Raw genomic sequence first — 12384 nt, 5'->3', positions numbered from 1 at the left:
CAAAGATATAATTTATTACAGTTGTATGAACACTTTTTGATAATTAAATTAAAAATTAATGTAATCAGTTAAAAACCAAACATGTTTCGGAGGAATGCTCCTCCATCTTCAGTGGCATACCACGATACGCGGTCGAACATCTGAACCAGCGTCGTGGTATGCCACTGAAGATGGAGGAGCATTCCTCCGAAACATGTTTGGTTTTTAACCGATTACATTAATTTTTAATTTAATTATCAAAAAGTGTTCATACAACTGGAATAAATTATATCTTTGTATGCTTAATATAAAAATTTACTGTAAGAATTAAAAAGTACGAAATAATTATACCCCCTTTTTTGTGTTATTTTTGAAATTTTATTTTAGATCTGGCTGTTGTCTTATAACAATTATTGTTTTGATTTTTAACAATACTTTCATATAGACTATGAAAGCGAATTTGTTACGAACCAATAGGGAAATAAAACTAATGGTTATAATCGAAAGTCTATTTGGGAAGGCTAGTAAATAAATACAAAGTAAGATCTCCCACAGTACGGCAGGAAATCAAATTGCTATTCCTATGAACAGAGTCCACTATAACGAATAGCTTCAGTATCAGCGTACTAAGTTATTAAATACAGTATATATTGTACATCTTATTTAAGTTAATAATATTGCAACGTTAACTGCATATCCCTCCTAAATGTAAATTTGATGAAGAGCAAAGATATCAGTTAACAGGGACAAAAATGTAGGCTAATTAAAGATGATTGACGTTAAAAACCTCACTGTTGAAAAAGCGTCGTTAAATAACCAATTACAAAATTAATGATACCAAGAAATATTTCATGAGTAACATAACACAGAGAAGTGGTGCTAGGCACATACTTTTTGTCGCAAATTCCTACATTCTTGTTTATGGATGATTTACAAGCAAACATTCTCATGGACGCAGATAAAAAAAGTTAATTTTTTCTTCCACCATGTTAATAATGTCAAAACAAGTGCTTATACAAATTTTAGTCATTCGGGCGCAATTACGAGAGCCTTCCAGAAACTTAACTTAAATTTAACTTATGTTCGATAAGTACAAGTATTAAATGTTGTATATCTGTATATAAGTTATTGTATGGTTATATTACAAAACAAGTATTTTAATCATTAGTAACATATTTATTATGGGGCTTATAATTTATTGTGTCAATTTCTCCGGAAATTTTTGAGACAAACATAAATAACAAAAAGTATGAAGACTCACCTAGTTAATACTGCTTCATCAATGATTTTAAACACGTGAGTTCATTCACTTGCTCCGAATTAAGTGCCGCTCTACGTTTAGTAACAATGTTTCCTGCATCACTAAACACGATTTTTTTTCTGTCAAGCACTTCTCCACGATCGTTCAATTTAAATCTAAACGTTTCACCGAGTTTACCTCTCAAATTCTCATATCCCATAATGGAGTTAACACTTTTCACAGACCACAGAAAACTGATTTTTTTTTTTTTCCTTTATCAAACTAAACACACAACCTTCTTTACACAAACTCAGTACAGAAACTGCAAAAGTACAGCGGTCGAAACAGAAGACTGGCCCCTATTGTAATCGAATTACCAGATTTTAGAAAGAGAAGAAGATAGTTACGCTCTCACTTGCACACAGTGTAGACATGGCTATTTTATAAGGGATGAGGGGGACGAATCCCAGAAAAGTATGCAGGCTATTTGAAATGCTAGGAAGATGAGTTAACAACAAGGTGGAAGTTTTCTTGGAAAACCATAAAACTTAATAAGGGTTTCGCATTGTGTTTCAACTTTCAATAGAGGTAGACTAGGTCACTGCCCTCATATATCCATCTCTTTCTGAAGTGTTTGTGCGAAGATTTTCCTTACGCTACCTGTTTTGCAGTTAGAAAATAACAGTACTATTGTGCTTTTAAGTAAACAATTTCCGAGAGGAATATTGTCGGGATTTTTAGTATGAGTTTGTATTAACACTGTTAACAAAATAATAATTAATATCAACTACAACTGATTAATTTTAATCGACTAGACTATTTGATTAAATATTTTTGATTGATTAATCTTACAAGAGAAATTGATCGATTAAATCCCACAACATTAATTAACATTTAATTATTTATGTAGAGTTCCCCAAGGATCTACATTGGGCCCTCTATTATTTTTATTATTTATCGATGACATATGTAAAAGAATAAGTTCAAACTACCTGTTATTTGCTGATGATCTCAAAATCTTTCGCTCAATAAATAGTTCTGCCGATTGCCAAACTCTTCAAAATGATATTAACTCCATTGAACTTTGGTCTGACATTAATGGAATGAAAATTAATGAAACAAAAACTTTTGTCATTTCGTACTCTCGAAAAACTACTTCCATAAAATTTAATTATTCTCTTAATAACGCCTGTATTATTAGGAAAAATTCTATAAAAGATCTTGGTGTACTACTCGATTCTAAATTATACTTTCACGATCATGTTCAATATATTTATAATCATTCAATAATAATGCTTGGTTTAATAAGGTCTATAACCTATTCTTTTTCTACTCCAGAGTCACTATTAATTCTATACTTTACTTTGGTTCGCTCTAAACTTGAATATGCATCTGTAGCCTGGAATTCCATTACTTCAACCGATTCGGTTAAATTGGAAAATATTCAAAGAAAATTTATTTCCTTATGTGCTTTTCGATATATACCCAATCCCACTGACTTTAACTATGAGATTACCTGTAAATATTTTAACTGTTGTAGCCTGTATTCTAGACGTCTAAATCTTGATTATCAATTTTTTTGCAAAGTTATCAAGGGTGATATTGATTGTGAATCTATCATAAACAATATCAGCCTTCGTATTCCTACAAAAGGTTTAAGATTTCAAAAAAATTTTTATAACCGAAATTCAAAATCACTTTCTCCAGTCTGTAGACGCATAAAATATGCCAATTTGCATGGGCACAATTTAGATCCTTTTAAGGTTTAGTTTCGTTTTGATTATTAGTTTTTACTGTTTGTACTCAATTTTATTTATGTATGTTTTTGTTATTTAAGATATTATTTATTTTTGTTTTGCACCTTTGTATCTTCTGTTTGTGTATTGTGCTGAACTATAATTGGCCTCTGGCTGTTGTTCAGCACACAAATATTAATAAATAAATAAATAATAAATTATTATTATAATTTATTGGCCATTAAACATCTTACATGTAATGAGTCTTGACATAAAAACTGAAGCAATAACATAGGCCTATTAAATAATGTATTAAAAACACATCAAAACTATAAAAATTGGGATCCAAGTTACAGTACATCAATTCATTCTTTAATCCAAATCGGCTCACGATTTCCGATGTATTTTGTTGTGGCTTATATCTTTACTTGGGCGGTTCCTGCGCTTTTAATATTATGTTCACCATTTTTACTTCTCTGTTTCAGCCGCGAGGAAGTTTTAATTTTATAAATGGGTTTATTCCAAGATTCAGAATGGGCGCGTTGTTAATTTACTAAACACTGAGGTGTTTACACTCACCTGAGTCGGCATTGTTTTTCTAATATCCTCTTACTACACTTCATTCTTATAAAGACATCAGCCCTAATATCCATGGTGCTGAACGGCAACCTCATAGATGTTGTATGATTATTCTTATATATTTCTATTTACTGATGAGGAAGATAATATAACTTAATTGATCTGTCATTAATTTACTTCTCTAGAATATAGGCTAGTGTTCTTAATACTGCAAATACATATGACTGAATAATAGGTACTGCTGATTGAATATAAACTGACTGATAGGGTAAAATTGTATGCCTCAGAAGTTTGAAGTGTATATGGGTATAATAATAGTAATAATTAAGGAGAGGATTCTTATGTAATTAAATATTCTTTTTGCGTGTGATAAAACACAATTAACAAAGTTAAACATTCCGAACATGAAGTTTCAAATTTAAAACCCGAATTTTATTTCACATAAAAACAAATATTTTCCAAAAAAAATTATGTAAATACATACATATTTTCAAGAAATTTATTATAAATACATAAGTCTTGGAGATTTTTTACTGAAATAATTTTTTACAAGAACTTTTAAATATTTTAAAACTAAATCAATTATATCACTCAGAAGTACGTAATCTTTTTTCAAGAATTCTTGGTTGCTTCGTGTTTCTAAGCGCTGTGTGGTGTATCTATTTTCGTAATAGTATCGCCTCAAGTTCTGAGAACTGCTAGGCAGCATATCAGTGTTATTGTTAGAGAATAAATTAACATGGACAAAGCCACCGGCGTGGCTCAGTCGGTTGAGGCGCTTGCCTGCCGGTCTGAAGTTGCGCTCGGGCGCGGGTTCGATCCCCGCTTGGGCTGATTACCTGGTTGGGTTTTTTCCGAGGTTTTCCCCAACCGTAAGGTAAATGCCAGGTAATCTATGGCGAATCCTCGGCCTCATCTCGCCAAATACCATCTCGCTATCATCAATCTCATCGACGCTAAATAACCTCGTAGTTGATACAGCGTCGTTAAATAACCAACTAAAAAAAAAAACATGGACAAGGAGGAGAGATCTTGCAACACATAATTAGGAATGTTTATTGTTGCTGAAGATGATTTCATTCCGCGCTTTGTTTGTGAAACACAACAGATAAGAGCTCGGGTATAAACATTATTTAATTTAAACAAATCTGTCGCCTCTCGCTCATGCCCATCAAGTAAGGCAATAGGGCCTACATCTTGTTGTGATTCCCTGTTATCGGACTTCGTCAATCGATATCCTTCAAGATATACTGAAAGATGGTTATTTAAAAAACGATTTGGCTTTCCTATTAGCAAATCTAAGCTTTTTGTGTGACATAAAAAACTCGGAACATCCAAAAAGCTGTTGTCTGAAACAGGGAGGTGCGTGCCGTGGAAATTAAACGAGACTCGCTACCAGGTTCAGAAGTACAAGTATTAAGGGACAAATTCCAGAATGTGTTTGGGAAAAACAGTGGATATAAAAAAATGTATAAAATTGCTCAAGTATTGCAGGGTGTGCCTGTAGGTGAAATTGACGGTGTTTGTTTGTGACATTCCTCTCTTTAAATATGCACGTCTGACGTCCTGTGATGTGGAAAGATCGTTTTCACAGTATAAGTCGTTGTTCAGAGATAATCGGCATGCATTTGTGATTGAGAATTTGGAGATGACCTTTGTTGTTCACTGAAATTCTCGGCCAACTACTAGCACTCAAGTGTGGTTGGTGAGTACCTAGTAACATTTTTTTTTGTTCCAAGCTAAGTAAGGTATTTTTGTCATATTTAAAACTAAATATTTTTTAATTTTTGGCAAATATTTTCGTACTTTTTAGCACATAAAAAATAAATATATTTACATTTTTTAGGACATAAAAATCCGCTCCCTAATAATAATAGAGCTGTAATGGCTACTGGCCATACAAATAAGGGAATTCGATCCGGTTTTATATTAATTGTTGTAGAAATAAAGTTAACAAGATAAAAATTATGAGATTTCACTTTATCCCTATAAAAATAATGTTTCCAGATATTTTGCAAACACATCTTATGTCCAGGTATGGATACAAAGTTCACAAAAAGATGTTTAAATACCTCTTGTGTCAGATTTTTGTTCGTTATCTATATATTAAAATGTTTTTCTCGCTCTCCTGTACAACTGAATATTTTGACATACAAGTTGCTGTTCACCACCATCGATAGGCCTATAGGCCTAAGCTTATTGTTTCATTCCAATTCTATTAGTCTACATGAATTTTTCATAGTGTGTGATTTTTCAGTAGTCTCCAGATATTGATAGTGTTGCTTGGGTTTCTGGTAGCAAATTATCTATACTTGAAAGATAGGTTTATTTTTTTTTCGAGTCGTCACTAAATTGTGGTAGTAGACTCAGATTTCTATGGTAAATCTCTTTACATTACATGACGTTTTAAGTGATTAGAAATTTCTGTTAGACATCTTCCTTGGATTAACTTAGCTTATGTGAAATTTTGTAGTCCGTATAGGCCAGTTTCTATCTGATGCTTTTCCAATTCACTGCGGGCTAAAGCAGGGAGATGCACTATCACCTTTACTTTTTAACTTCGCTCTAGAATATGCCATTAGGAAAGTTCAGGATAATAGACAGGGTTTGGAGTTGAATGGGTTACATCAGCTTCTTTGTCTATGCGGATGACGTGAATATGCTAGGATAAAATCCACAAACGATTAGGGAAAACGCGGAAATTCTAGTTGAAGCAAGTAAAGCGATAGGTTTGGAAGTAAATCCCGAAAACACTAAGTATATGATTATGTCTCGTGACCAGAATATTGTACGAAATGGAACTATAAAAATTAGAGATTTATCTTTCGAAGAGGTGGAAAAATTCAAATATCTTGGAGCAACAGTAACAAATATAAATGACACTCGGGAGGAAATTAAACGCAGAATAAATATGGGAAATGCGTGTTATTATTCGGTTGAGAAGCTTTTGTCATCTAGTCTTCTGTCAAAAAATCTGTTGTTCTGTATGGTTGTGAAACTTGGACTCTCACTTTGAGAGAGGAACAGAGATTAAGGGTGTTTGAGAATAAGGTTCTTAGGAAAATATTTGGGGCTAAGAGGGATGAAGTTACAGGAGAATGGAGAAAGTTACACAACACAGAACTGCACGCATTGTATTCTTCACCTGACATAATTAGGTACATAAAATCCAGACGTTTGAGATGAGCAGGACATGTAGCACGTATGGGCGAATCCAGAAATGCATATAGAGTGTTAGTTAGGAGGCCGGAGGGAAAAAGACCTTTGGGGAGGCCGAGACGTAGGTGGGAAGATAATATTAAAATGGATTTGAGGGAGGTGGGATATGATGGTAGAGACTGGATTAATCTTGCTCAGGATAGGGACCAATGGCGGGCTTATGTGAGGGCGGCAATGAACCTCCGGGTTCCTTAAAATCCAGTAAGTAAGTAAGTAAGTATGTGAAATTTTGTAGTAACATTCTTCGCTTTAGAGGGTGACTTATTTCATGTTTGAGAAGTCATTGAGTTTTTATAGTGACGTATTGGCTTCCGATGGTAAATCTCTTACGACAGTTCATGTCATATAAATGTCCCGCTAGATTAGAAATCTTTACCAACAAATCCTGACTAGACATACAATTTAATTGTAATTAACACGTACCATGCAATCTGCCGATTAATTTTCTAGCCTACACTTCTCAGAATGGTTATTTTTATTTTATTCGTCGCAGACTTTTGAAGTGATGATTAAGTTATGTGACTATACATTGCTTTAGAATCTATCACATCCCCGAATTTTGCCTAGACGCATCGACTTTGCCGGTAAATCTACACCCTAATATGCATTAAAGTTATTCGACTTGTTAGTCGTAACCAGGTTCTAATTGTGACGTTTTGGTGGTAAATTTCTACCATATAAATAATTGTTCATATTGCTACAAAGTCCTGTTGAGCATCTTCACCTCTCATCCCGTAATTTTGTCTCGATGCATTGTTTTTTGCATTAGGATTGTTTAACACACAGCTTCTAGCACTAAATCTCTGAGGTTAGTTTTATTCAGTTTTTCACTCTTCACTAGGGTGCAAATTAACGGGGGGGGGATTCCCCCCCCTTTGGAAATTTATCCCTCTCTCATACATTCATATTAACATCCCTGCCAGGAATAACTTCTATCCCCCTCACAAAATAGGCTATAATTGTTACTATGAGTATACTTTACATAAGTTATAGGCCTACTTAAAGTATAAAGTAAGCAAAGAAAATAATATTGATGTATTATCATCACCGGCAAGCTGACAACAATCAATAACTTCGGAATTACACATCTTATCTTAAGCCTGAGCATGGATGTAATTATTATTATGATCAAGATGCAAGACAAGCAACTCAGTGCGACCAAGCGTTGAGCCGTATCGAATGAGGATAATAATAATAATAATAATAATAATAATAATAATAATAATAATAATAATAATAATAATAATAATGTTACATACGGTATTTACTATCTAGAATTCTATCCACTCCATCAGAAATCTTAGTTCGCACTCTGCTCTTCACTACATTTCGTTGATGTTAAACTACCTGGTGGTAAAACTACACTTTAACTGGTGGTGTATGTGATCTAATATGTCGTCATCCCTTCTCTAATTCTGCATGGACGATTTGTTTTATTATTTAACATATAACTTATGATATATTTCTTCACTTTAAAAGTCTGTTTATGTGGTCTATGATAATAGATCTTCGAAGAACGCTACACTTTAAAGGGGGGTCTATTTGATTTTGGGTCACACTTGGATTCGATGGGGACACACAAGGTTTCCAGTAGCCTATGCACTGCACGGTGAAAGTGATTCGGTTCTGCCTCCATGAATCGTTTCACAACACTATTGTGTTACATGTTCACACAGTAACTTATGTTTTATGTGATTTTTGAGGTCCTGATCATAAGCTTAAATGCTTCATTGAGTTATATTTAACACAAGGCTTCTGGTATTATATTTCTGCACTTAAAAAGACTATTTATGTGGAATATGATAGACCCTTCTAAATCTCCGAACATCTCTACACTTTAAATAGCGGTTTATTTGATTTTTGAGTTAGACCATGTTTCGATGGTGACACATAACTTAAGTTTCTGGCAATATTTCTATGCACTTTAATTTATTTTTTGTTTTCGATTCTGCCTCGGCGAATAGTTTCACAGGGATAGCACACTTTAAGTTATGATTAATTTGAAGACTCTGATTCTATTTCGATGCATTTAGGCCTATTTAATGATATTTAACACACACCTTCTGGTAATATAATTCTTCACTCGAAAATATTGTTTAAATGTGAAATATATTAATAGATCTTCGAAGATCTCTAAACTTTATAGGCTGGTTTATTTTACTTTTGGGTCACACTACATTTTCATGGTAATAGATTTCTGGTAATAATACTCTGTAAGCCTACTTTAATATATTTTTATGTGATTCGATTCTGTCTCGTTTCACAGTAACAACATTGTTGTGTTCCGTGTATAGGTATAGGCTGTCATGTTTTATGTGATATGATGCAATTATGTAATAGAATTCTATTTAACACACAGCTTCTGGAATATAATAGTAGATCTTCGAGGTTCTCTGTAGCCTTCCTTAGAGGGCTGTTTATTTAATTCTTATATCACACTAGGTTTCAATAGAGACACTAGGTTTATGGTAGTAATTCTATGCACACATAACTTCTGGTAATAATTTTCCACGCATTAAAAAGTGATTTAATGTGACATTTGACAGTAGATATGTGCACGTTAGAGGATGGTTTATGTGACATTTGGCTCATCACAGGGTGTTAAAGATTCTGTTAGTCATCGGACGCAGTCTTCTGGTAATATAATTCTTCACTCGAAAATATTGTTTAAATATGAAATATATTAATAGATCTTCGAAGATTTCTACACTTTAGAGACCGGTTTATTTTACTTTTGGGCACACTAGATTTTGATGGTAATATATTTCTGGTAATAATACTCTGTACTTTTTTAAATGTATTTTTATGTGATTCTCGATGAATCTTTTGACAGTAACAACATTATTGTGTTCCGTGTATAGCTACAGGCTGTCATGTTTTATGTGATATGATGCAATTATGTAATAGAATTCTATTTAACACACAGCTTCTGGAATATAATAGTAGATCTTCGAGGTTCTCTGTAGCCTTCCTTAGAGGGCTGTTTATTTAATTCTTATATCACACTAGGTTTATGGTAGTAATTCTATGCACACATAACTTCTGGTAATAAATTTCCACACATTAAAGGATGATTAATGTGACATTTGACGGTAGATATGTGCACGTTAGAGGATGGTTTATGTGACATTTGGCTCATCACAGGGTGTTAAAGATTCTGTTAGTCATCGGACGCAATCTTTTGGTAATATAAATCTTCACTCGAAAATATTGTTTAAATATGAAATATATTAATAGATCTTCTACACTTTAGAAGCCGATTTATTTTACTTTTGGGTCACACTAGATTTTGATAGTAGGCCTAATAGGTTTATGGTAATAATACTCTGTAAGCTTACTTTAATATATTTTTATGTGATTCGATTCTGTGTCGTTTCACAGTAAAAAGATTATTGTGTTCCGTGTATAGCTATGGGCTGTCATGTTTTATGCGATTTGATGCAATTATGTAATAGAATTCTATTTAACACACAGCTTCTGGAATATAATAGTAGATCTTCGAGGTTCTCTGTAGCCTTCCTTAGAGGCCTGTTTAGCCTATTTAATTCTTATATCACACTAGGTTTCCATAGACACTAGGTTTATGGTAATAATTCTATGCACACATAACTTCTGGTAATAAATTTCCACACATTAAAGGGTGATTAATGTGACATTTGACAGTAGATATGTGACATTTGGCTCATCAAAGATTCGGACGCATTCAGCACATGGTAGCGTACTCACCGCTGGACTCGGCGCCCCCGGGGCTGATGAGCGGATCCGACGCGCCCGCGGGCCGGCTGCTGAGCCCCAGGATCGCGTCGATGGTGTGGCGGGGCCCCGGTTGCTGTGACGGCGGGGGCTTGACCTGCAGCCCGCTGAAGAGCATTCTGGTCGTGACCAACTCCGTAGCGCCCGATTCGCTGCCGTCTGTCTCCATCGCCTGTCGGAGACTGTCCTCAGCCGCGGTTTACCCTCTCTACTGCCCCTCAGTCAAAAAAGATTTACCGACCGCTTTTCAAACAGCTTGTTTGCTAGCAACGGAATTCCCATTACCCCCTCTACTCCGCCGGCAAGTGTATTAAGGATCCGGGACGGGGCGGAGCCCGCGAGAAAGGGGCGTGACGTCACAAAGCAGCCGGCCAATCGCGGCCGCTTCGGGGACCCCACTTCCATACTGACAATCCAAGACTGTTACCGCTTCGGTAAATGATGTGCTTTGGAATAGCAGGCTAATTTATGCTGTCAAGAGAGCTGCACTCTGACACGGATTTATTTTTTATTGTTGTGTAACCACGCTGAAATCTTGTAGCGAGGCGACATGAAACGAGGGCTGTGATTAATTTGGGCTGTTTGTGCCTCTTCCTATTACATTGATTTACATTACACTCGGACCCAGCCGTGTGGTGTGTGGCGAGTAAAAATACTGAATAGGCCTACACGCACCAAGAGCTGTTCTGTCTGAACCTCTTAAGTTGCCATTGACATCTCACCTCCTTCAAATAATCAACTATTATTATTATTATTATTATTATTATTATTATTATTATTATTATTATTATTGTTATTATTCTAAAAGTAGGACGGGAGGATATTTTTAGACCAACTATTGGAAAAGAGAGCCTACACCCAATTAGTAGTGACAATGGAGTTAGATTAGTCAACTTTGCCACATCGAAAAATTTAATTGTCAAAAGTACAACATTTCCCCATAAGGATATACATAAATATACTTGGACTTATCCAGATGAATTGACACACAACCAAATAGATCACATCTTGATAGATAAACGGAGACATACTAGTATAGTAGATATTCGAACTTTCAGGGGTGCAGACTGTAATTCTGACCATTATTTGGTGATTGGAGAATTAAGAGAAAGATTATCAGTAGCCAAGCGAGTAGAGCAACAAGTTAATATTACTAAATTCAATATTTTGAAATTAAAGGACGAGGAAGCTAAGCAAAATTATCAGGTCGAAATTTCGAATAGGTTTGCCACTTTAGAAAGTTCCGACGAATTTAAGAAAGAATTAGATGTTAATAGCGTGTGGGAAAATATCAGAGATAGTATCAAAATTGCAGCTGAGCAGAGCATAGGTTATTATGAAACTAAGAAAAAGAAACCGTGGTTTGAGGAAGATTGTTGCATGGTAGTAGAAAGACGGAAACAGGCAAAATTGAAATTCTTACAGGATCCAGTTGAGGAGAAGAGAGATAATTATTTCAATGAAAGACGGGAAGCAAGTCGTACACTTAGGAATAAAAAGAGAGGTTACTTGAAGGAAAAACTGAATGAGGTAGAAACAAATAGTAAGAATAAAAACATTCGAGATTTATATAAGGGTATAAAGGAATTTAAGAACGGATATCTGCCAAGGGTAAATGTGATCAAGGATGAGAATGGTGACTTGCTTGCAGACTCACCATCAATCCTAAACAGATGGAAAAACTATTTTGCGCAACTACTAAATGCACATAGGCCAAATAGAAATGATCGGGACGAAATTGAAATACAAACTGCTGAGCCATTTATACCCGAACCCACGCTTTCAGAAGTCGAAATTGCGATAGAAAATCTGAAAAAGTACAAGTCTCCAGGTATCGATCAAATTCCAGCAGAATTAATACAAGAGGGTGGAAGTGCA

General features: G+C 34.7%; 1 protein-coding gene across 1 annotated transcript in view; it reads right to left on the bottom strand.

Moving 5' to 3' along the window:
- LOC138704512 (retina and anterior neural fold homeobox protein 2-like) overlaps positions 1–10662 on the bottom strand; it is a 373970-nt gene extending 363308 nt beyond the window's left edge. Inside the window, exon 1 of the mRNA XM_069832468.1 lies at positions 10480–10662. Within this exon, the coding sequence (XP_069688569.1) occupies positions 10480–10624 (145 nt within the window). The 5' untranslated portion in view covers positions 10625–10662. The remainder of the gene's footprint in view (positions 1–10479) is intronic.
- Between the last annotated feature and the right edge of the window lie 1722 nt (positions 10663–12384).

The sequence above is a fragment of the Periplaneta americana genome, chromosome 8 (genome assembly GCF_040183065.1).
Source record: "Periplaneta americana isolate PAMFEO1 chromosome 8, P.americana_PAMFEO1_priV1, whole genome shotgun sequence".
Classification (NCBI taxonomy): domain Eukaryota; kingdom Metazoa; phylum Arthropoda; class Insecta; order Blattodea; family Blattidae; genus Periplaneta; species Periplaneta americana.
Note: the sequence above shows the minus strand (reverse complement) of the source record. Positions and strands in the feature narration are given on the sequence as shown.